At 34.3% G+C, this 27479-nt stretch overlaps 1 protein-coding gene and 1 long non-coding RNA gene across 3 annotated transcripts in view; one reads left to right on the plus strand and one right to left on the minus strand.

Annotated features, from left to right (window-relative positions):
* The window catches only part of LRRC7 (leucine rich repeat containing 7), a 525614-nt gene that overhangs the window by 223314 nt on the left and 274821 nt on the right, over positions 1-27479 (plus strand). For both annotated transcript variants that reach the window (XM_079128752.1, XM_079128751.1), the window contains exon 4: positions 4158-4275. In XM_079128752.1, coding sequence (XP_078984878.1) covers positions 4158-4275 — 118 coding nt within the window. The remainder of the gene's footprint in view (positions 1-4157; positions 4276-27479) is intronic.
* On the minus strand, positions 22873-27318 carry LOC306655148. The gene is made up of 3 exons (XR_013762212.1): positions 27134-27318; positions 26369-26421; positions 22873-22953 (listed from the first exon to the last, which is right to left on the minus strand). It is a non-coding gene; the product is annotated as an uncharacterized lncRNA (long non-coding RNA).

Below are 27479 nucleotides of genomic sequence, written 5' to 3' on the forward strand. Positions count from 1 at the left end.
TCAGTCTTTTTAACATAATCTCTCCTCTCTGGCAACTTTTAAGATTTACTGCCCCTTGTATTCTGAAGTTTCAAATAAGTCTAGGTGCAGATTCCTATTTTATTATATTTAGATTTTGTTGAACTTGCTCAATTTGAAGATGTGTGTCTTTCAGCGATTCTGGAATTCTTCAGCCACTTCATCATCATCTTCTACTAATTTTTCCTGGCATTCCAAAAAGACCTCGCTCTGTCCTACATGTCATTTAAAGTCTTCTCTATTTTTTTGTTGTCTTACCTTTCTTGCTAGACTCAGATAATTTCTGCTTAAAATCTAATTCACTCTTACTTTCTCCAGCTAGACTTAAGTTGTTCAACTACTGCTGAATTTTTAATTATCTCATTTCATCATCAAGTTTTCAAATCCTGTTTTCAGTTCTTAAAATATATTAAATGCATTCATTCTTCATTTTACACTCTATAATCTTAATATCTGTGTTGCTTATAGGCCTGATTCTTTGTTTTCCTATAACATCTCACTCAATTCAATTATTTCATTATATATTTAGCAATTTTTTAATGACCATGTTTATTAGAACTTTGAAAATTCATACCTTGAGAAAAGATCTATGTTTGTTTCTACCTGGCATGTGGGGGAATGCTAATATATAGCAGATATTCAAAAATATATTTTAAATACGTGTAGAGGTTGTAGGCTCAGAGAATTCACTCCAAGATCTAAATCTTCTCAGGCTATTAAGTAAATATCTGAAACAAGTTTGTGTTACATATTCTTTGAATTGGGATTAGATACTTGAAATGTAAAATTGTCTCCTCTTTAGCCTTCACCTGCCAAACTTAACCCTGACTCTTGGGAGATTCCTGTTTTTCATTGCTTTTCCAAGGATACTACTGTTAGTCAGCTCAAGCACCACCATTAACACAGTTTGTGCTGATATCTTACTGTGTGGTTCCATTATACCTATGTGTACGCCAAAGTAGGTTTTCACAGTGTATTTAAATTTATGTCTGAATATGAAAGCATAAGGAACCTGGACTCAGTTGCTTGGTCTTAATCATTTTCGTCCCCTGCACTTTGCCTCGTGTCTAGTTTTTAACAGGTATCAAAAAATGTTTTTTCATGAATCATGAATGAATGAATGAGTGACTGAAATAATACCTTTTAGAATATGCATTTTCAGCCCTCAATATTTTTATTTTCAACTTTTGGGAATTTTTCTTTTGTCTTCTCTCTCTCTCTCTCTCTCTCTCTCTCTCTCTCTCTCTCTCTCTCTCTCTCTCCCCCCCCCCCCTCTCTCTCTCTCTCACACACACACACACACACACACACACACACACACACACACAAATCTGTTTGTGCCTCTGTTCTAAATGTCTAGTTCAGAGTCATCAATTTAAATTGCACACTATTCTCAAACCAATTTCTTCAGAGTTATATTGTTTTCTTTAGCCAAAGAGAAAGAGCACTTTAACACTCAAATGTTTTAAGACTCAAAATTCTTTTATTGTTTTTGACATGTGAAATATCACCAGCAAATGAAAATCAGGATAACCATAACCATTAATAGTTCAATTAGCTGTTAATTATATTTGTTATATTCTACTACATTGAAAAATTGCAGCTATTTCAGAATCATTCTTCATTTTCATTCAAAGTTTGAAGCTTGAAAAAGCCATTAAATTGCCATCTTAATTTCTTTGCCAGTTTGTAGAAATTATGACTCATATTAAGAATTTCACTCATATTAAGAAGTTTTAGGAAACATGGACTCTGCTGAGATTGTTTACCTCTCTGAAGTTTTCCATCTGAAGAAACTGTCTGTGTCAGCTACAATTTAGCACTCGTGGCTCATTTTCCTCTCAGATATCTATGAATACTCTCAAAAACATTTATTCAGCACATACTTTATATTAGAAACTGGGCCAGTCACCTTGGTATACAGAAGGAAACAGGTGTATACCATAATGAATCAGGCAAGACCCCTTGCCTCAAAGACTTCCTTATCTAAAATAGAAATAAGAAGTAGATTATTATGAAGGTGTACCTCTGTATCTGTGGATATAAATGTTATTAATTTCTAACAATTATTAAGCTTCACTATGTGCCAAATGCAGTTTTACATTTTACATTTCTGAGTCTATTGATTATAGGGTGCATCATTTTTATGGTACTATAAAGAAAGAAAAAGATACTTAAAAATAACTTACGTTTAATTATAAGATGCATTCCAAATATCTAAACAGATAAGTAAAGATTGAAAACCTACTGATGTGATGCCAAATGTGATCCTTTTAACTTATATACCAGAATATACCAGATAGATCTTAGATTCTTTCTGTTATAGCATGTTCGGGAATTTTCTCTTATTTTATTCCTGATATGACTTTTCATTTAAAATGAAGATCACTGGGACTTCTGCTACTTCTTGAGAGGATTTGAGAATCTAGTTGTGATAATGGAACAATTTTAAAAACAAGATACATTTTGAAAAGCATTAGCCTGAACATCGCTTAAAATGGTTAGCATATTCAGACTAAAAATGGTTAGTATATCTCATTAAATCAGTGATGAGATAATTGATTTTTTAAGCACATTAATATATAACTAACCATACTGCAGGTAGGTGAAGATGTAATAGTTCTAACAAAATGGTAGAGACTGGAAATAAATTTGAATTAACTTTTACTATGTATATAGACATCTGTTTCCCTATTTCTTTAGAAGGAAAATTAGTAGTTAGTGAAAACTGTTCATCAAAGTGCACATTAAGGTTTTCTTTTTGAGGTTTTCTAAAAAGAATTAGCAACATTTCCTTCTGTATAGGATACTGAAAATTAATTGTAACATTACATGAAATGTTGCAGATAATCTTTATAAAGAACCAAAAATGACTAACCCAAAGTAAAAAACTTCATGTTGCATCTTATGTAACAAGAAGCACAATCTACTTTTTTAAGAAATATTTTTAGTTGTAGATGGTTATAATACCTTTATTATATTTATTTATTTTTATGTGGCGCTGAGGATCAGACCTAGTGCCTCACACGTGCAAGGCAAGCACTCTACCACTGAGCTACAACTCCAGCCCCCACAATCTACTTTTTAAAAAACTAATGAGTTAAAAAATAGCAACCATGTGCTACATTGTTTTTACCCATAAATAATGAATTACATGTAAGAGTAAGTGGTAGTTAAATATACTGTAGGTCAATTGCATAGTCATGTATACCAAAGATGTCAACTGTAGAAATTCAGCAAAACAGAATTAGAAATGTCAAACAAAAAAGATCTTAAGATAATTCTTCCAGAAATGAATAAAAATTCTTGTAGTCCTCAAAATGGGTTGGACAAAGCTAAAAAACTGAATTTATTATTTTCAAAAGTATAATACCAGAAATACCTACATCAAAATATACAGATCACCAGTGTGCTTGATAAAAATTGCCAACTTTTTTCTACCCCCTTCACAAACCTGCTCTATCAGTACCTGTTTGAGTAGAGCATGAGAATCCACATTTCAAATAAGCATTCCATCCACCCGTGGTTATAGCATACTGAATTTTCAAACCATTGCTTTAGCACCAGGCGCTTCCCAACCTACTACTTTGATCTGATAGAAAAAAAATGAGCTAACCACTAGTGATTTTTTTTCACTGAATATCAGAAGTTAAATTTTTCATTTATTAGATATTTATGAAGCAGTGTAGGGGGATACAAAAAAGCCATATAAATAACTGTTCAACCTGATGAAATGAAAGTAATGCTTTATGAAATGTAGCATGATTGCACAAAAAGAGAATTGAGGTAATCCTCGTAGCTGCAGGAATAGAAAGAACAACTCCAGAAGTTATTTCCAAGGAAAAGAAATAAGTAGGATTCAGCAGCAAATTGAATGAAAATGGCAAACAGAAGGGGAAAGAATGGACTACTTAGGGTTTTGCATCGGGATAGCAGAAAATAATGAGGCATGAACATAATGAACACAGATTGTGAAACCTTTGTGAAAACAAGAATACTGGTGTGGTTTGTAAAGCTTTTACCTGGCTTTTTTTTACTACTGCATTGATAAAATTTGTGCCTTGAACTTTGTTACTAAGTTTATGTATGAATGGACTTATCCAAATTGTGATCTAACGAATGATTATTTTCTATTTCAGCAATTGTTCAACTGTCAAGCTCTACGAAAACTAAGTATTCCTGATAATGACCTTTCAAATCTGCCAACCTCTATTGCTAGTTTAGTTAATCTTAAAGAACTCGACATCAGTAAAAATGGTAAGATTCTCATTTTGAATATCTTGATTTTTATTGAAAATGTGATTTTTGTTATAAAGGATGTAAAATAACTTTTTCTTTGATTTTGTTAAAACTTACTTTTTTTTGAAAAATTAAATTGTAAACTAAAATGCAAAGACAGAAAGCCTGTCTCTTCTCCTCTTACCAGTGTATCTCAATTACTCAGGCCTTTTCCTTCTGAATTTATACATGTGATCTGCCTCATTGAGAATACTCTTCTGCCACTTCACTACTTCTTCCCCTCATTCTCAGAATATATCCAACAGTTTTCAAATACCCCCTACTTAACAAAGCTTTCTTTCTACCCTGCATGAAATCATACTCTCAACTTCTCTTACTGGACTCCATGTTTTCCCCTAGCTTTAATCACACAATATTGAATCATTGGTTCATTCATTATGCTAACTATATACTTTCTTCTGACCCAGAATGTAAACTTCATCATGTGGTAGGAGGGACCTGTTCAGAGACGGGTTTGCTGAGGGTGAGGACGAAGGATGCCTACCCTGCCTAGCCTTACCCAGCACGCTTACTCAGGCATCAGAGATTGAGCTCTGAAGGCACAGATCTAATTTTATTTAGGGTTGCACAGGACATATATAGGCACATTATCCAATCAGGTTAACACGCTTGTTAAAGTATAACAGAGTCAGCCTATAGGTGAACTATACGTCGAGGGTCGAGGTAGTGTAAACAAACCAAGCATGCCTAAGCAATTCTGCCCAGCAACAGGTCTGAGACAAAGGACTGGGGGAATGGCAAGCTCCAGCATACAGCATGAAGCAAGGCAGTGCGGATGAGCTCACATCACAGCTTGCTGAGATGCATGACAGAACGAGGCCTTCCCTCAGTTCAAACTTAGGCTCAGCAACTGCAAAGACCTTCATTCCATGGCGAGTCTTTACCATTACCTCAGTTTCTCTGTTCAGACTGTTTGGCTTACTTAGACCATGGTGTCAGTGAGTGCTGTCAGATAAGCTTGAGGAATGTTCCCTACAGAGACCTTTCTCTGTTTTTGTACATGATGTATCCCAAACAGAGATGTTCCCAGTAAATTATCAGGACTTAATAGTGTTTGCTATTATTTTTGACCACACATGTATACCTGGTGTTTTTGTTGATAATGATGCAGGTGTTGATATTCATGTTGATGATATTTACTGTGTTTATGAAGGGCAGTTTACTCTTCAGAAAGCCTTCTGCATCTTCATTCATTCATTCATTAAGTTATCATTTCTCTCCAAATGACTTCAGCTCTCCCTTTTATTAGAATAAAGCAAAGATCAGTCACAAGGGTTATGTCTAGGTATCATGAGGATATGAAACATGACGCCCCCCAGCATTAAACATGTCAATTAAACTTTGTGCATGTGTGCACCTTAGCAAGTAGTACTTCAGGGTACTTGAGGGTATTTCAGTCAATATGCTTGGTGCCAAGGGGCAGGCATGAAGAAAACAGGTCCCTGCCTTCAGGATGCTTACATTCTAGTAAGTGACTTAGACATGGAACAAGTGATTATAGACTATTAAATAAGCAGGTGTGTGCAAAGATACTTTTAATGTAAGGACATGAATATGGAAAGGATGTAATATATACTATGTGGTTAAGGATGTTTCCCTAAAAAGTGATAACCCAGCTCAGACAGCATCCATAGGAGTTAAGTAAGACCGACTTGATATTCCAGGTAAATTACAATCTGTTTTGTTAAAGACCATCAGAAAAAAAAAAAAAAAAAATTCCCCCTCATCACATGAAATATCACACCCCTGAGGAATCTGATGCCATATAAGCTCCTTGATAGAATCCCAGCGGCCTTGTCTCCCTTCATTCTGTCAGGTGCACTCCTCCAAAGATCATCTGAATTGCTCACTCCTCTAACATTGTCAGGCCTTTGCTTAAATGTACTCGCCACAAAGCCTACCCTGACCATTCTGTTTAAAGAAAGGTACAGCTGTTATTAGCCACTAAAAGCATATCCATCTCCCTTCCTTGGTTATTTTTCTTTTTCCCATCTGAGAAATTGATACACCATTTACTTAAAATACTTATAGACCATGTGAACTCCCTTTAGTAGAACTAAAATTCAGTGATGATCCATTTTTTTGTTATTGATGCTCTGTTTTCTACTCTAGTCCCATTGCCTAAAAGAGTTTGCAACACATTATAGGAGCTCAGTAAATTTTTATTGAATGAATTACTGAATGAATGGTTGAGAATCATCAAGAAATTTTACACTGACATTTGTGAGGGTGGAGAGATTAAACCTCCACATATCCATATTCAGTAATATCACCCAATGCCATCCAATGAAGTCCTGAATGACATGGCACAAATTTCAATTATACATTCTTAGAGAATGGGAAGATTAATAAAAAATGCTAGAAAAGAATTGAAGTATAGAATATAGCCTAAAGATTTTCCTGAAATAAAGTAGATCTAAATAAAGAATATTATTTTGTTTGAAGGTGGTAATAGAGTATAGACAAAGGATACAAATATTTTTCTACACCAACTTGACTCACTACTTACAGGTTTTTCAGGAAGATAATCATAGGATTATCAAATTATAATTTCTAAAAAATATGACCAAATACCACATTTTTGGCATGCTTTTTTTAAGTTGTCTTTTAAACAACAACAACAACAACACCCCTTTCTCTTTCCAGTTTTGACATACAGTTGACAAAAAATTGGATGTCTTATAAGTCATAATAATTTTTAAGCCAGGGACTCCTGATTCTATTTTGCCATGTGTCCCAACCTGTCTGTAAGAGGTAGTCTCTGCTACCCTTGTATCTTCATACCTTCTCTGTGATGGGCTGATTTGTGTCTTTCCTTAAATTCCCCTGATCTCTGATAGGACTGTATGTTTGACTTCCATACCTGTAGGTTCTGACCATGAATTCAAACAACTGTGGGTCAAAAATATGTGGGAAAAATTGCATGTCTTGATCTTAAGGCAAATTTAGCTAGATTGTCCAAGCAACTGAAAGTTATCCAAGTTTTAAAGAGAATTAGAAAACCAGGTGTCCCCAAAAGACATAATAATCCTGAGAAATTTTTTTTTATTTTACATAAAAATTTTAAAAATTTTTAATTTTTATTTGTTCTAATTACTTATACATGACAGTAGAATGCATTTTGACACATTATACATAACTTCTCATTCTTCTGGTTGTACCTGATGTAGTTACACAGATCATGTAATCATATATGTACATAGGGTAATAATGTCCAATTCATCCTACTATCATTTCTACCCCATACCCCCTCCCCTCCCTTCACTCCCCTCTGTCTAATCCAAAGTTCCTCTATTCTTACCTAGCCCCCCCATTCCCTTATTGTGTATTAGCATCCCCACATCAGAGAACACATTTGGCCTTTGTTTCTTTGGGATTGGCTTATTTTGCTTAGCATGATATTCTCCAGCTCCATCCATTTACTGGCGAATGCCAAAATTTCATTCTTCTTTAAGACTGAGTAATATTTCATTGTTTATATATACTACAATTTCTTTATCCATTCATTGGTTGAAGGGTACCTAGGTTGATTCCATAGTTTAGCTATTGTGAATTGAGCTGCTATAAACATTGATGTCACTGTGCTATTGCAGTATGCTGATTTTAAGTCCCAGGAGTGGGATGACTGGGTCAAATGGTGCTTCCATTCCAAGTTTACTGAGGAACTTCCATATGGCTTTCCATAGTGGTTGCACCAAATTGCAGTCCCATCAGCAATGTATGAGAGTACCTTTCTCCCCACAGCCTCACCAACATCTGTTGTTGTTTGTGTTCTTGATAGTTCCCATTGTAACCAGAGTAAGATGGAATCTCGGTGTAGTTTTGATTTGTATATCTCGGTGTAGTTTTGATTTGTATTTCTCTAATTGCTAGAGGTGTTGAACATATTTTTTTCATGTATTTCTTCTTCTGTGAAGTGTTTGTTCAGTTCCTTAACCCATGTATTGATTGGGTTATTTCTTTTTTTTTTTTTTTTTTTTTTTTGGTGTTAAGGTTTTTGAGTTCTTTATGTATCCTGGACATTAATGCTCTATCTGAGGTGTGTATGATAAAAGATTTTCTCCCATTCTGTAGGGTCTCTCTTCACATTATTGATTATTTCCTTTTCTGTGAAGAAGCTTTTTAATTTGATTCCATCCCACTTATTCATTCTTGATTTTACTTCCTACACTTTAGGAGTCTTGTTAAGGAAGTCAGTTCCTAAGCTGCCATGGTAAAGATTTGGGCCTACTTTTTCTTCTATTTGGTGCAGGGTCTCTGTTCTAGTGCCTAAGTCCTTGAACCACTTTGAGTTGATTTTTGCGCAGGGTGAGAGATAAGGACTTAATTTCATTTTGCTACGTATGGATTTCCAGTTTTCCCAGCACCATTTGTTGAAGAAGCTATTCTCCAACGTACATTTTTGGCACCTTTGTCTAATATGATATAACTGTATTTATGTAGGTTTGTCTCTGTGTCTTCTATGTTTTACTATTGGTCTACATATCTGTTTTGGTGCCAATATTATACTGTTTTGTTACTATGGCTCTATAGTATAATTCAAAGTCTGGTATTGTGATGCTTCCTGCTTCACTTTACTTGCTAAGGATTGGTTTGGCTATTCTGGTTTCTTTTTCAAATGAATTTCATGATAGTTTTTTTCCTATTTCTTTGAATAATGTCATTGGAATTTTAATAGGAATTGCATTAAATCTGTATAACACTTTTGGTACTATGGCCATTTTGACAATGTTAATATTGCCTGTCCAAGAGCATGGGATATCTTTCCATCTTCTAAGGTCTTCTTTAATTTCTTCTTTAGTATTCTGTTGTTTTCATTGTAGAGGCTTTTCACCTCTTTTGTTAGATTGATTCACAAATATTTTAATTCTTTTGAGACTATCGTGAATGAGTTAGTCTTCCTAATTTTCTTTCAATGGATTCATCACTGATGTATAGGAACACATTTGACTTACAGGTATTAATTTTATATCATGCTACTTTGCTGAATTCATTTATTAGTTCTAAAGGTTTTCGGGTGGAATTTTTGAGGTCTTCTAAATATAGAATCATGTCATCAGCAAATAGTGATAGTTTGAGTTCTTTTTTTTCTATTCGTATCCTTAAATTTCTTTTTTCTATCTAATTGCTCTGGCTAGAGTTTCAAGGACAATGTTGAATAAAAGTGGTGAAAGAGGCTATTCCTGTTTTGTTCTAGTTTTTAGAGGAAGTGCTTTCAGTTTTTCTTCATATAGAATGATGTTGGCCTTGGGTTTAGCATAGATAGCCTTTACAATGTTGAAGTATGTTTCTACTACCCCTAGCTTTTCTAGTGTTTTCAACATGAAGGTGTGCTATATTTTCTTAAATCTTTATCTGCATCTATTGAGATGATCATATAATTCTTGTGGTTAAGTCTGTTGATGTGATGAATTACATTTATTGATTTCCATATGTTGAACCACCCTTGCATTCCTGGAATGAACCCTACTTGATTGTGGGGCACTATCTTTTTAATATGTTTTTGAAATGTAATTTGCCAGAATTTTATTGAGAATTTCTGCATCTATGTTCCTCAGGGATACTGGTCTGAAATTTTTTTCTTTATGTGTCTTTGTTTGGTTTTTTGGTATCAGGGTGATACTAGCTCATAGAATGAGTTTGAAAGTATTCCCTCCCTTTCTATTTCATGGTATAATTTGAGAAGTATTATATTAATTCTTCTTTGAAGTTCTTGTGGGACTCTGCCGATAATCCGTGTGGTCCTGGGCTTTTCTTGTTGGTAGGCTTTTGATAGTGTCTTCTATTTCATTGCTTGAGATTGATCTCCTCAAATTGTGTATGACAATATCTTCAAGATTTTTTATTTTATTGGAAGATAGATTTTCAAAATAGTTTTTGATTATCTTCTGTATTTCAATAGTGTCTGTCATGATTTTTCATCACCAATTTTAGTAATGTGAGTTTTCTCTTTCTCTTTGTTAGCATGGCTAAGGATTTATCAACTTTATGTTTTCAAAGAATCAACCTTTTGTTTTGTCAGTTTTTTGAATTGTTTCCTTTGTTTCAATTTCATTGATTTCAGCTCTGATTTTAATTATTTACTGTTTTCTACTGCTTTTGGTGTTGATTTGTTTTTCTTTTTCTAGGGCTTTGAGATGTAATGTTAGGTAATTTATTTATTGACTTTTTATTATTTTAATGAATGATCTCAATGCAATGAACTTTCCTGTTTGCACTGCCTTCAATTGTGTACGAGATTTTGCTATGTTGTATCATTATTCTCATTTACCTCTAAGTATTTTTTTATTTCATCCCTGATTTCTTCTATTCATTCATCATTCAATAGCATATTATTTAGTCTTCAGATCTTAGAGTAGCTTCTGCTTTTTATTCTATCATTGATTTCTAATTTCATTTCTGTATGATGTGATAGAATGCAGGGTATTATCTCTATTTTTTTGTATTTTCTAAGAATTTCTTTGTGGCATAATATACAGTCTATTTTAGAGAAGGATCTGTGTGCTGGTGAGAGAAAAGTGTATTCTCTCATTGATGGATGAAATATTCTATATGTCTGTTAAGTCTAAATTATTGATTGTATTTTTTAGTTCTATAGTTTCTTTATTAAGTTTTTGTTTGGAGGATCTATCCAGTGGTGAGAGAGGTGTGTTAAAGTCACCCAGTATTATTGTGTTGCATTCTATATGATTCTTGAAATTGAAAAGGGTTTGTTTGATGTACATAGATGCTCCATTGTTTGGAGCATAAAAATTTATGATTGTTATGTCTTGTTGATGTATAATTCCTTTAAGTAGTATGTAAGGTCCTTCTTTGTCCCTTCTAATTAACTTCGGTTTGAAGTTCACTTTATCTGATATGAGGATGGAAATCCCTGCTTGTTTACACGATCCATGTGAGTGATGTTTTCTTCCCACCTTTTCAACTTCAGTCTGTGGATGTCTTTGCCTTTGCAGTGAGTCTCATGGAGACTGCATATTGTTGGGTCTTGTTTTTTAACCCAATCTGCCAATCTATGTCTTTTGATCATGAGTTTAGCCCTTTAATGTTCAAGGTTATTACTGAGATATGATCTGTATTCCCAGTCATTTTGGATTATTTCTAACTTTTAATTTGATTTAGTTTCTCCTTTGACTATTTTTTAGGGTAGTTCCTCCCTTCACTGGTTTTCACTCTTTTTTTTTTTTTTTTTTTTCATTTCACCTTCATGGAATATTTTGTTGAGAATATTCTCTAGTACAGGTTTTCTAGTTGTGAATTCTTTTAATTTTTGTTATCATGTAAGGTTTTTATTTCATCTTCAAATCTGAACCTAAATTTTGCTGATTCTTGATTGGCATCCATTTTTTCAGAGATTAGGGTATGTTATTTCAGGACCTCCTATCTTCAAGGTTTTGGGTTGAGAAATCACCTGAGATCTGAATTGGTTTCCCCCTACATGTAATTCATATTTTTCTTTCACAGCCTTTAAAATTCTATCCTTATTGGGTATGCTAGGCATTTTCATTATAATGTGCCTTGATGTGGAACTGTTGTAATTGTGTACATTTGGGGTTCCATAAACCTCTTGTAGTTGATTTTCCATTTCATTGTTTAAGTATGGGGAATTTTCTGATATTATTTCATTGAAAAGATTGTGCATTCCCTTAATTTTATCTCTACACCTTTGCCTATCCTGATAAATCTTAAATTTGGTCTTTTCATGTTATCCCATAATTCTTGGAAGTTCAGTGTGTGGTTTCTTAACATCATCTCTCTGTGGTCAACTCTATTTTCAAGATTATATGTTTTGTCTTCGTTGCCTGACGTTCTATCTTCCAAGTGGTCTAATCTATTAGTGATGCTTTCTATTGAATTTTTAATTTTGTTTATTGTTTCCTTCATTTTAAGGATTTCTGCTTGGTTGGTTGGTTGTTTTTTTCAGACTTTCTACCTCTTTGAAGTGATCTTTCATTCCTGCATTTTCTCTCTTATATTATTTCTTACACTCTCCTGTAATTCACACATCAGTTTAACTATGTGCATTCTAAACTCCTTCTCTGACATTTCTTCCATTGTGGTGTCAATGAATTCTGTTATTGGAATGTCTTGGTTTGTTTGGGGCATTTTTCCCCTTGTTTTTTCATGTTGTTTGTGTGTCTACCCATCTAGCAGTATGGATCTGAGGCAGTAGAGTTTCTACCTTGTGGACTTATAGTGTTCCTAAATGTTTTCAATACCACACTGTTTAGGGGGATACAGTTAATAACACAACCAATGCAAGTGATATACAGCATTAAACCAAATAGTTCCTACTATGATATCTATAATGTTAATTATCACAACAAACAGAAATCATCTGATCAGTTATTGCCTATAATAAAAACAGCAAGTTTACAATTTCAAATGATGGACAGAGAGAAGACAAAAATGATATAGGATGTGATAATTATGAAGGAGGAGGAGAGAAGACAGAAGTAAAAGATTAAAGGAAGAGTGAAAGAGAAAACAATGCAGTAGCTGGGAGCAGAAGAAAAAAGAGAAACAAGGGAAACAAATATATATAAAATATTTTTTTTAAAAAAATTAAAAACAAAAATAAAAGAATACCAAACTAAAATATACTTATCAAACATCCTATTCACAAAAAAAACTAATCAATGAAAAATAACTGGTTTAAAAAATGTTAGAAATGAGAAAAAACTAATATGACTATGTATAAATGTCCATGTACCATTAAGGTCACAATTAAATAGAAAAAGAACTAAAAAAAGAAAAGAAAAAAAAAGAGGTCTAAATGAAAAGTTTAAGAATTCTTTCCACTGGAGTTCAAAAGACTCTCAGCTTCTCTTCTCAGCAGTTTTGGGTGGGATTGTCTAGAGTGTGATGCTCCACCCCCTGGATTGCTGGAGTGAGAGAGGTAATCCCATAGGCAGAATTCCTGGAGGCAGGGTTTAGTCTTAGGTAGGTTCCAGGCTCTTCACTGAATTCCAGTTGGTCTGCAGATTTTAAATCAGTGCATCTCCAGGACCCAGGATTTGTTGGTCCATGCTGGAAGACTTTACCTCAGGGATCTCCCCTGGGTTCCACTTTTGTGGTGGGGGAGCCAATTCTTAGTCCCCTGTGTCACCTGTGGACACCATGTTTCTTGGTCTCCAATCTTTCCCACCCCTGCCCTTCCTTGTTCCTGGCCAGATGCATCGCATCTCTCCCGTCAGTTCCTGAAAGCAGTCAGGTAGGAGGGAGAATGGTAAAACCAGGTGGGTTTCTGTGACCAGTTGTCCCCTCTCTCCATGTTTGATTTTCTTCTGGTCACTTAAGTACACTCTATGTTGTGCAGTGTGTGTTTACTGGACCTGTATTTCTTGGCAAACTCGGGTTTTCCAGGAATTGACTTCCTTAGCTGCTGGCCCCCACACTGAAACTGCAAAATGGTTCTTTCCTTTGTCCTCTGCATGCTGCCTGAAGAGATGGTGACTTTTTTCCTCCACACACAGATATGCAATGCATCTTTCAGGTTTGTTGGGCAATGTCCTTGGTCTCGAAATACTCCATACCCAGACACTCCTCCAGCCTCCCAAAAATGTGGGTTCCTTTAATTCCCTTATTCCTCTACTATGCTCATGGAGGGACCACTCTGGCTGGAGCTTCTGGCCCAGCTGCAGTAGCAGCTGTGCCACTGGGAATTTTTTTTCTTTTTTATTATATCCAAATTCCTGTGTCCCTGGGCTATTATGAATGTTCAATTTTAAGTTCCAGTGAATTCCACCCCACCTTTTTTATTTTGTTGACCCACCTTGTGGGGAAGCTGTCTATCTGCTTTCTTGGTTTCATGCCACGGAGCAGCACAGGAATGTGACCTCCTCTATTCTGTCATCTTGGATCTCCCAAAATGTGGCATTTTTGAGAGCATAGAATAATTTCTGGTGGCCTTCTTATAGAAATAATTTTTTTTTCAACAAGTGAATTGCAAGTTACACTCTGTACCTAATAAGTAGTCTATGAGCATCCTTAGAAGTACTCGAAACTATCATTTAGTGATTTTTGGCTTTGCTTATGTTTACCTATATTCTGGGAATCAAAAACTCAGACCAGAGATAGTGAACCACTCTGCAACACTAATACCATGCTGACAGCTTGATGAATATGATGATTTATCAAACATTGCTAGAAGTTAAACTAATTGCACAGGACTTTTCATATTAACTCTTTCAGAAAATCATACTAAAAAAGCTGTCACTGAATTCTGTGGGAGACCCAGACAGTTACTTAAGGAACTTTATACCTACTTTGGGAATCTGCCAAATGAAGGAAGAACAGAGCAGGAAATAAGGGGAACATCAGCATCACCACTGACACAATTGGAAAAACCCTGGTGGGAAAGAGGTAGAGGTGAGAGAAATAAGTAGTACTGGTATTTAATGACAGAACACAGAATGTTTATCTAGAGACAGGGACTCATGCATCTATCAGTCAATCCAAGTACGAATTTGCCTGAAATGTTCTTGAATTAGATGAATGACCCCTTCATAAATTAATTCATTCAGAGACTGAGGTTAAATCTGATCTTGGTTTTCCACTTGGCCTCCAGTTTTTACCTTTCACGTCCAATTCTTCTGCCTGTCATCCTAATTCAACATTTTTCTCTCCATAATTCAAAAATACTAGTTTATATTAAAGCTTTTATATAAGTGAGCAATTGTGTGCAGAAAGCTCTCTATACAATTTTTATGAGTAATGTTCATCTACCTCTATAACCATATCTCCAACTTACCCTCTTCTTTCCATTTCAGCTTCAGGCAATGCCAGATGGTCATTCCCAAAGGCCTCAGTCTGGTTCCTGTGACAGAGGAATCTGTACTCTTTCTTTTGCCCAGAATATTCCTTCCTCCCCAGTGCTGTATCCCATCATTCAGAGTTCTCTCTGCCTTTGAAAAGACACTTTAGATGTATTTTATTCTGGGAAACTTTCTTGACACCATACATAAAGTAACACATAGTTCCTTCCCCCTATTTTTACCTTCCTTGTGCTTTGATTTTAAACTTATTTCTGTGTATCTTATGAATACATGACCAGTGTAATTCTACATCATGTGCAACCACAAAAGTGGAACGTTGTACTCCGTGTATTATGATATGTCAAAATACATTCTACTGTCATGTATAACTAAAAAGAACAAGTAAAACAGATATAAAAAATAAAAATAAATTCTCTATATGTGACTAGATTGGGAGACCTTTAAAATCAGTATCTCTCTTGTTCATTTCTATATTCAGAGCAGTATCAACATACCCAGGACACAAGGTAGGTGCCCAGTAACTGTTTAGCAGGTTAATAGCATTATATAGAAACATTCTTTTAAAAATATAATGGTTTTATGTTATATTACATTAGAGACCCCGCATCACATAAGGTCCCCATCTAGAACACTGGGAATCTCTACTGAGTTGCAGAAAAGACAGAAATGACACTACAGTAAGCAATAAGTCACCACTAAAATCTGCTCTACCCACCGTTCTGTAATATGTTAAATATCCTTATTCTTTGGCATAATCACTACTTCATGTCCAGCTTTAACTCAGACTTTTAAACTTTGAACTACATGGCCAAGTGCATGCTGAGCATAGCTATAATATATTCCACAAACACCCTCAACATAGTATATTTTAAACCAAACTTACCACCCACTCCAATTCACTTCTCCTCCATTTTTCAGTTCTCTGTTAGTGTGACTGTGGTCCACATAGGCATTCAATGCAAAAATCCATTCTCTTCTCCTACTCCTACATCCATTCAGTCACCAACTCCTGCCAAATTTGCCACCTAAATATATAGCAAATGGCAAGTCTGTTCTTTAATTACTATTCCCATTGCTACAGTCTTAATTTAGTTCCCTTTAGGTTTCCAAGACTACTTAAATAGCCTGCTAATGGGCTACCCTGTCTCCATCATTGCCACCACCATTTTCAACCCATCCTCCATAAGGAAGCTTTAGCACTCTTTGTATGTTGCTAAGATGTTATTTTCCAACTTAAGATACTTCAGTCCATAATAGGGCAGAATGTAGACCCCATAACATACAATTGAGAATCCCCATAATTGACACTACCAGTGCTTCCATTCCAAGTGCCAATCCCAACCAAGGATGAGTTGTGCTTCTTAACTTTATTATCTGGACACAGAAAATCTTCTTCGAACATTTAATACTGTTTCACTGCCTCTTTTACTATATTTGTATTATTTCCTCTGCCTAAATCACCTTGCTCTTGGTGCTTTGAAAGAATTATATACTGTGAACACAAGTTCCTTTTTGGTTCTATGAGCTATAAATATCATCTCCCAATTTCTTTGAAATGTCATAAAATAGTTACCAAATTTATTGTACTAAAATTTATCACTCAAACCTTTATAGTCTGTATTTTGATAACACATTCAAGTACATCTTCCTTACTTTAATATCACAAGATACTTTTCTACAGTTTCTTCTCAAACTAATGGTTTTTGTTTTCACATTTAGACCTTTAATTCATTTTTACTTCTTTTTGTGCTGCTTATGATTAAAATATTTTCTTTTTTCATATTAATGGATGGTTACTCTGCCAGCATCATTTGCAGAGTCCCTTGTTTGTGCGCTGATTTAGAGTTCTACCTAATTTAGGTACAAAGAGTCTTTCCCCAACTCTTTCTGCTCCATCAACATATTTGCCTATTCCTGTGCCGTTGCCACCGTGTTCCAATCACTGTAACTTAATATTGTTTTAATATTTGAACCTACAAGTTCTCTTCTTTCTCTTTTTTAAATTTTCAAATGTGTTTTTACTACTATTGGTAATAAAATTTTCCCATAGGAATTTTAATTTCAACTTTTGAGCTATGTAATCTAGTGGAATTTTATTTATTTTTTTTTATTTTATTTTATTTTTTTTTATTTATTTATTTTTATTGTAAAAAAATGGGATACATGTTGTTTCTCTGCTTGTACATGGCATAAAGTCATACCATTTGTGTAATCATAAATTTACATAGAGTAATGTTGTTTGATTCATTCTGTTATTTTTTCTCTTCCCCCCACCCCTCCCACCCCTCTCACCCCTCTTTACCCTCTATACAGTACTTCCTTCCTCCATACTTGCCCCCCTCCCTAACCCTAACTCTAACCCTAACACTAACCCTTCCCTCCCCCCCATTATGTGTCATCCTCCACTTATTAGCGATATCATTCGTCCTTTGGCTTTTTGAGATTGGCTTATCTCACTTAGCATAATATTCTCCAATTTCATCCATTTGCCTGCAAATGCCATAATTTTATCATTCTTTATGGCTGAGTAATATTCCATTATATATATATACCACAGTTTCTTTATCCACTCATCAATTGAAGGGCATCTAGGTTGGTTCCACAGTCTGGCTATTGTGAATTGAGCAGCTATGAACATTGATGTGGCTGTATCTCTGTAGTATGCTGATTTTAAGTCCTTTGGGTATAGGCCAAGGAGTGGGATAGCTGGGTCAAATGGAGGGTCCATTCCAAGTTTTCTAAGGAATCTCCACACTGCTTTCCAGAGTGGCTGCACTAATTTGCAGCTCCACCAGCAATGTATGAGTGTACCTTTCTCCCCACATCCTCGCCAACACCTGTTGTTGCTCGTATTCTTGATAATCGCCATTCTAATTGGGGTGAGATGGAATCTTAGGGTGGTTTTGATTTGCATTTCTCTTATTACTAGAGATGTTGAACATTTTTCCATATGTTTGTTAATTGCTTGTAGATCTTCTTCTGTGAAGTGTCTATTCATTTCCTTAGCCCATTTGTCAACTGGATTATTTGAATTCTTGGAGTAGAGTTTTTTGAGTTCTGGAATTTTTTTTAAATTGTCTTAAATTTAAAGATTAATTGGAATCAGCTGATAGCTTTCTGGTGGTGAATATTTTAGTCCATGAACATGCTATTTCTCTTTTTATAGGTCTTATTTTTGTTTCAATAGTGTTTTATGATTTTCTTCAAGAAGATATTGTACACATCTTTAAGAGATATTTCAAGTATTTAGGTCATTCGTTTATAATTGTATCACTTTTTTTTAAATTTATTTGTTTTAATTAAAAATCATAAATTTACATAGGGCAATGTTGTTTGATTCATTCTTTTTTTTTCCCTCCCCCCACCCCTCCCACCCCTCTTTTCCCTCTATACAGTCCTTCCTTCCTCTATTCTTACCACCCTCCTTATCCCTTTTTTTAAAATTTTTTTTTCTAATTTTGGTTAATACTTTATAGACACAATTACTAATTTTGATATTTTATCTTACATCAACTAGATGCTGAATATAGTTCTAATATATAACCAGTAGATTTTGTTGATTTTTTATATGTAGATCTTGTCATCTGCATATGAAAATTATATTTCACTATAGTTCTTATTCCTTTATATCTTCTTATATCACTTTTTCATAAATTATAATCCAACTAGGAGATAATCCATTTCATCACCCAGGTTTTCAATTTTATTTATTGTCTATAGTTTTCTTTTCTTATACTTTTTATAAATCTACACCATATCTCTGACTGTGTCCTCCTTTGCCTTCCTGTTTTAGTCAGCTTTTTCATCACTCTGACCAAAAGACCTGACAAGAACAATGTAGAGGAGAAAAAAATATCTGGGACTCACAGTTCAGAGGACTCAATCAATAAATGGCCTGAGACTCCCTTGCTCTAGGTCCGAGGTGAGGCAGAACATCATGGTGGAAGGGTATGACAAAGGGAAGCAGCTCAGAACATGGCAATCAGGAAGCAGAGAGAGGGCTTCACTCACCAGGATCAAAATACATATTCCAAAGGCATGCCCTCAGTGTCCTACTCCTCCAGCCATACGCTGTTTGCCTACAGGATCACCCAGTTAACCAGTATCAGTGGACTAATACACGGATGAGGGGAAGGCTCTCATTACCTAATTATTCCAGCTCTAAATTTTCTTGCATTGTCTCACAAAAGAGCTTTGGGGGACACCTCATATCTAAACCATAACACTGACATTGTTTGTTTCATCTTAATTTATTCTTTTTATTCCCTGGCCAGAATTTTTCTACTTTTTAAATCTTTCAAATGATACTCTGGCACTAGTCTTATTTTATTTTCCAAATTCGTCAATTTTACTTCCTACAGCAGGTATTTTCACTTATTTCCTTTCTTCTACTATATTACTACATGTTCAATTACTTTTAGTTTTCTAACACATTGGGGCTCTTTTATTTTTAGCAATCATCACATTTTTATTGAAATATACTACCAACTATATAGTCTAGATAATGTTAATTATTATTTTTCATCACCTTTCACATTATGACCAAGTAAATGGTCAATTTTTAAAATGTCCTTTTTACTTGTAATAAAAATACATGTTTTCTGTTATTGGATGTAAATAGGCTAGGGACCTTACTAATATTTATCTTATTTTCCATTTTAGGTTTCTCTAGGACAAATACCATATGCTCATAATTTTTACATACTTAGAATTTGAAAGGATGGGGAGAAGGTAATTAGTGGATACTAATTATAGTTAGATAGATATGCAGGAGAAGACCTATTGTGCTATTGCACAGTAGAATGGCCATAGATAACAAAGTGCTATGTATTTAAAAAGTTAGAAAAAGGATTTTAAATGTTTTCACCATGAAGAAATAATAAATGTTTAAGATAGGTATGTTGAATTTAATGTAAACATTATACAGTGTCTTCATATATTGAGGAACATATTTATGTTACCCCCATAAAATATGTAGCATTGTTTATCTTAATTTAAAATTTTAATTTTGTTTTAATCATTCTACACATAAAATTATAGCAAAATATGTCATAACATTATCTTCTTTAAATAAATATAATCAACACAATTTGACTTTTCCATATTTATTTGGGTTCATCATAGATTATGATATTGACCTTTTCTTTTTTCCTTTTATATGTGCAAGCACTTGCCTCTACACAAAATAAGAGTGGTAGATTTACATTTAAATTTTAAATTTTAAAAAAGTAACCCAATACTTAGAACATTTGCCTACTTGGAATATTTAAAATACCAAATTAGTGGGAAGAAAATGAATAGAAAAATGAGGTTCAACTTTTTGTGTTCAATAAAAATCCTATTCTTTTTTCTCAAAAATAAGTATATTAACCTTGACTTTTCTAAAAGAAGTTTTAGTCAGTTTTACTGAAATTTGGTTCTATGTTTACCTCACTAGAGAGAAATAAATAACTATCCATGCTGCATATAAATCACTCTTCCCTTCTTAATTCTTTTTGTTCCTTTATTATACCCAGTAATGCAAGGATGATAGCATGACTTTCCATTCCAATGAATTTTTTATCTATTATTCAATAGTAAAATTGAAATCTTATGTGCATCAAAGATGAATACATTTCATGATATTGTGATCTCTGAATAAATAGTCTGTGCCTGTTTGTAGAGCTGATTCATGGTCATAATGGAATAAATTGTTTTATATGGTAAAGCAAGATAATGAATGATAAGGCTTAATTAGGCTGTGATTCCATTTCAAGTTTGATTGTTGATTTGTCATAGCTTCATAGATACTATGACACTATAATTTAAGTACTTTAATGAAAACGAATTAATTTGAAAGCTCTTCCTAATTCTGCAGCAATTAAGTGATTTTTCTCTCATCTTCTAAAACTTATTTCTATACATGAATGGATTTGAACAGCATCACAGTGGGCAAAATCACTATTGTTAGTTTTAATGAAAGGCAATCAGAGTTGAAGGCATTATTATGTTTTATTGACTTGCTAATTATTCCATGCCTTCCCCAAAATGCTCACAAAAACTGAAGATAAATCATATCCTCTATTTGCAGGGAAGAGAGGGGGGTTTTCTCTTTCAAATGTACTTGAGAAAGAAGAAATGTGTCACAAGTTAAATGATAAAGATCTTTAAACATGTGAGCATATTAAGAGAAAAATAGAGATTCTGGTACTCTATATGGCCTACATTGTTAGGGAAGTCTATTTTAGGATGCCTTGTATGGGTTAGGAGGGAAAACTTTACCATGTATTTATTCTCATATGCAATGAATGTGTTCTTAGTGTTTGACAAATATTAGACCATTTATTAGAGTAAAGCTTATTATTTTGCCCCATAAATGCCTCACTTTCAACACACTAACAGTGTGTTATTTATCTGAAAAGCACTACATTTCCTTCACTTTAAGACTACTTTCCCTTTCTACAGAATTTACTTCTGCCCATAATTATAGTGTTAAAATAAACTGAGGATTGACTGTCTGTTTCAGTTAAAGAACTTCATGACAATGAAAACCAGGTCTCTCTCCTGCTACCTTATCAGCCTGATGCCAGCACCTTTTAACTCTAATACCTACATCAGGAAATGAAATCAACAAATAATGTTTCATGTGTGTTACCAGCACTTATTCTATGGGAGACAGAGTTTCAGTCTGATCTGTGGTTAAATAAAGGAAAAAAGAACTGCTTTGGCCCCTGATCCCTCTGAAATCTACTTGAAGCTCTCTGTCACCTAGACTGATCAATTTCCTAGAGTCACAGCAGACCTCCTTTCTGACAAGTAATTAAACTGTTTTATTTGTCCCAGTAAAGCCTAAAATATTGTAAGAGAACAAAATGAATTGGTAATGAGGCCATTAGGTCTTCTCTGTCCCATTCCTGCTCCTTCCCAGCTTAAACACCTTACAATAAGAACTGAAGCCTTACATTGCTTTTACATCCTCAGTAACCTCTATTAGAATACAGGTGTAGTGAATGCTTAATAAAGTGGTCAATTGGTAATGAAGGAAAGAATTCATTGGTCAAATGGGAAGCAATATTAAATAGTCCATTTCGCATAATAGTGACTCAAAATTTTTGTTGTGGAAGCGGTCAGAGTAGGAGGAAGGAAATAAAGTGTCACTTGAATTAACTAATTTAGACTAAAACAAATTCATTCCTCTGTGAACTCACTGTTAGTCAAGGTCATAAACACTTCTCAAAATTTTCCCCATATATGTTCCTAAGGCAGAATCTGTTATGTAACGATCTCTAATTATTGATTACCTTATCAGAATTTGAATTTTTGATATATAATGCCACTAAAATAGGCAGAGTCTTGCAGGAAATCTTTCTCTTCTTGCTGAGATTGCTAACAAGTTCCTGGCTCCCTTCCCTTGAGTGGATAGAGGTAAAGCAACCACTTTTCTGTTTGTTTTATGTCTCTATTTTCTCTCCTTCCAAGCTGAATGACATAGGTTTCTCTCCCAAATTCACTAACCTAATAATTGTATGATTTTTCTTTCTTACTATATAGTAAATTGCCCCTCTGAAATCTCCTTCCAAGGTGCACTTCTTAGCTAGCTTACTATTGCATCATTTGCCAAGTATCCTTGGTAAAGGGGAGTTTATAAGCAAATTAATTTTTAAAATAAAATCAAATTTGATCCTTTCATTTTCAAATTTTTAATTTTGTTTTAATCATTCTGGGCAGATATTATAGCAAAATATTTCATATAGCATTATCTTCTTTAAATGAATGTAAACAATACAATTTTAACTTTCCATATTTGTGTTCATCATAGGTTGTGATACTGACCTTTTGTGTTGTTGTTGTTCTCATTTGTGTGTGCAAGGGCTTGATTCTGCACAAAATAGGAATGGGAATGGTGAAGAGTTCTGGTATCACTTTGTTTTTTTTCCTATCACCTCCTCTATGAGACCATCTGTTTAATTTCTTCATGCTGGCACCTTATTTTGAATAGTCTCCTTATTTGCTCCTTCTAATAACTATTGGTTGAATTGTATATAAATAATACAAAAATTCTGAAATAAGCTTCAAGTGCTTCTTGTCGTTACGGCAGAGATTCAGAAATAATCTGTTTATTTCCTGAACATAACACTCAAGTTCCAGGATGATGCTATATAAATTTGACCAAGAAAATTATAGAACAAATGCAGTTTACGAGGTCTCTTTAAAGATGCTACATGGTCAGTCCTGAGAACGCATTAAATTCTAAGTTCCAGAAAATTGGGGTTATTTTAATTTGACCCAAGAGTAAGTATGGAACAAATGCACTATAGATGACTCTGCTTTAGTGCTGCATTGCCAACTTTGGGTAGCTAAAATTAAATTCCACCATGATTAAGTTTTAAATCTTAGATTTGATGGACATATTTTAGCATAGGCAAAATATGAAAGTGTTTTGAAACAAATTTGTTCTGATTTCAAATCCTTTCTAGCCTCTGAGCTTCCATTTATTTATTACTTAAATGAAGATAATAAGCCTCCCTACAAAATTGTTGTAAGAATGAAATAAATACTTAAAATATTTTCTCAATAAACTCCATTTTTCTCCTTGTACGTCTAATCCAATTCATTAGATATACAAATAACCTGACTGCCTTTGCAAAATTGAAAAAACACCATTGCAAAATTGGTGTCATATTTAAAATATCAAATGAAAAATTTCAAATCCTATAAATATCTTTTCCTTTCTTTACTTTATACAAGGTATAACATTAGGGGTTTGGTCTTTTATTTTATTATTTATTTATTTATTTATTTATTTATTTCTTATTTATTTATTTATTTATTTTGGTACCAGGGATTGACCCAGGGGCACTCAACCACTGAGCCACATCCCCAGCCCTTTTTATTTTTTATTTTGACAAAGGGTCTTGCTAAGTTGCTTACAGCCTCACTAAGTTCCTGAGGCTGGCTTCAAATCTGTGATCCTCTTGCCTCAGCCTCCTGAGGGTTTTTGTTCTCTTATTAGCATATGTCCTTATATCTCAGAGTAATCATTTGAGCAGATGATATTTGTGAGGTTCAGATCACATAAACATTCAATAGGCACTATCTGTAAATTGTTTGATATATTTTGATTTTATATGCATATATAATGTAATTTTATGCATTTGAAGGAACACTAAATTGCTTAAAATTTGGTCTTTATAAAGAAATCTGCTATATTATGTCCATATAGAAAAGGATAGTTACCCTTTTCATCCTCAAATGTAATTAGAATCTATAGCCTCTGTACTAAAATCAAGTGTTTCTTCCTTTGATTATTAATTTTCTATTTTAAGAAATTGATGTTAAAAATATAATTAGATGCAATTTAACAAGTACTTGCTGAGTTTCCATTGATTTCCTAGGTTTACCTAGGTACTGTTGGAAATATCTCTGACCCCATCCTACTGTCCTTCCAGATCACCCCATTGGCTACAACCATTTTTTACTCCATCAAAACATCAATGGCATTTAATTCCACTCTTTTCTTTATTACCAGTCTTGTGATTTTCTCTGCCCTGTTTACATGATTCGAATTTGGTGATTAACCATCAGATTCATTCCTTGTGGATTCCCTCAGCAACCTTGCTGCTCTCTCATGTCAACAGACATTGCTCTGTAAAACTGCAACATTTGATGACATCAACTCTCTTTCTACTGCCAAGTGGAACTGAAGCAAACAGTCAACTACAGTAATTGGTATTCCACTGAATTCATGATCACAAATCTGAGGTGCGGCCTTAATGATGCCCAATGATCAGTTTGTGCTTCTTCTCCGTCATGACTTCTCTGTCTTCAGACTGCCATAACTCCTCTCCCATCTTCAAGTCTACTTCACTTCCACAGACCCTCACTATCATACCTATCCACCTACCAGATTCTGGACCCATCTTCCCTGATTTCTGTCTGTTAGGGCAGGTGAATTATTCCTGTTTCCCTTTAAAGCCAATCTCTCCAGATAACCATGTTCTATGCCTGCCCAAGTGTATAACTCCAGCAATTCTCCCCAACCTTTTTCTACATTATCTATATTTTTATCTCTACTTGATTTTTCTGATCAGCATACATACAGACTGCTACTTTTTCCACCCTAAGAAAGCAAAAACAATAAACAAACAAAAATGCTCTTGGCTCCTCTTGCCCTGACAGTCTCCCACTCCCTTACAGCAAAGGGTGTAGAGTTTTCTATATTCTCTACCAGCAATTCTCCTGCTACCCTCTCAAACTTAGACCCATTCCATTCTTAAAGCCTCATAACTCCATCAAAACCATTGCAATCAAGGTCACAATGACCTGATTATTAAATCCAGTGGGAACTATTGAGTATCTTCTTATGTGACCTGTCAACATCGTTTGAAATAGTTGATCACTTCTCCCTACTTAAATCATTTTCTTTATTTGAATTTTAAGACTCTATAATCTCTTGTTTTGCCTTTCATCTCATTGATTGCTCTTGTTCAGTCTCCTTTGCTGATCCCTCCTCTTTTTCCTATCCTCATTGTGGAATGCATCATGGTTCAGTGCTTGGTTTGCCTCTCTTCATCTTCTATATCGTGCTGTTGACAATTTGTCTCATGGTTTAAATACTAGGAATCCCCAAAGTCTTAATCTATAGCCTACATCTCTCTCTTAAATGCTAAGTTTATATCCAAATACCTACCTGAAATCTCATATTAGAAGTCTAACAGAAAAAATGAATTTTATCTTCTCCCAAAACTAGTGCACATACCATTTTTCCCATCTAAGTTCAAGACAACTGTGTAATGTAAGTTGCTAAGGACAAAAAAAAAAAAAAAAAAAATCTGAAGTCATCCCTGATTCCTGTTCTTGTATCCCATGTTCAGTTCATCAGAAAATCCTATTGGTCTTGCATTCAAACTATATCCACATTCCATTCTCTTCTTACTCTTTCCTATTCTGCCACCTAGATGAAAGCCACCATCAACTCTAATGTTAAGTCTAACAATTTAATAGGAGGTAGCATAACGGTGTAAAACAAATTTTAAATATGGTGCTAAAATAAGTTAAATTCTACCCTATGGCCATTTTCATCTATACACACCAATTTGATGTTTAAATAATTGTATGATTTAAATAGTAATTTAAATGATCAATCTTTGTGAAAATTTGGTTCAACAGTTATAAAATTAAAATGATGTTGCCTAATATGTCTTCTTCATACAATTATTAAAAGAACTAAATGATTTCATACAGTGGCATAGGAAAGTGTAAATTACCTTACTTATTATTTATTGGGCACTTACCAGATAGGATATTAAATGCTTTACATCCATTCCATCAGATCCTCAGAGCAACCCTTTGAATTAGAGAAATGAGTGAATGACTCAGATGCTGTGGCATCTGCTCAAGAATGCATGGCTAGTAAATGACAAGCTTAGGACTCAGTCATCCTTTCCAACCTGTACTTTTAACTACTATGCTATAATACTTTTACATGTTTGGGTTAAACTCTGAGGTAAAGACGTGCTCTAAGAATATTTCCTGAACTTCAGGTGCCATGTAGTATAAATGGTCAACTATCCCTGGAAAACTGTTTTTCCAAATGTGTTTACACTTTCATAAGCAAATTCAGATAGCTATGAAAACCTCCCTTCACTCCCCTCTACCTAAAATAATTCTATTCTTCCCTAGACCCTCTACCCTACTTATTGTGAATTAGCATCCTTATGTCAGAGAAAACATTTGGCCTTTGGTTTTTTAGGTTTGGCTTATTTCACTTAGCATGTTATTCTCCAACTCCATCTATTTACCGCAAATGAAACTTCTTAAAAATGGTTTATGCAAACAAAAATATTGAGAATGTGGACATCTGGCAAGACATTTGACAAGAGGTGAAAATACTGTTATCTCTAAATCTAGAAATTTATTACTTCTGACCAGACGTCTTACTTTCAACTTTGTTAAGTTTAAAGATTTGTTGGCTTTTCTATCTAGTATTCTCAGCAGTTGAGTGGTTTGATTGTGTGTGTGTGCACATGTGGGTGTGTTTGAAACACCCTCTAACCCACCTGTTTAGGAAGAGGAAGGAAATTTCTTGAAGTTCCACCACGTTCTCAGGGATCATCATTCATTTAGCAAGGCTCCCAACTCGCAGCACTCCTTAGAAGTTCCCAAAATAGCCAGGGTTGACACCAGGAAACTTTTTCAATGATAACCATTCATTTATCTGAATTTATTCTGAAATTACAGAATACATGTTTTTATGTGTGTATGTGTGTGTGTGTGTGTGTGTGTGTGTGTGTGTGTTTAATTTTTAATGTACTCTGGAGATTTTATAACAAAATATCACAAACCATGGCACATGTAAACAGATTAAGGCACTGCCTGCTGAGAGCTCATCCTTTTAGGCAGCAT

Source organism: Sciurus vulgaris (assembly GCF_902686455.1).
Source record: "Sciurus vulgaris genome assembly, chromosome: 1".
In the NCBI taxonomy this organism is placed as follows: Eukaryota; Metazoa; Chordata; class Mammalia; order Rodentia; family Sciuridae; genus Sciurus; species Sciurus vulgaris.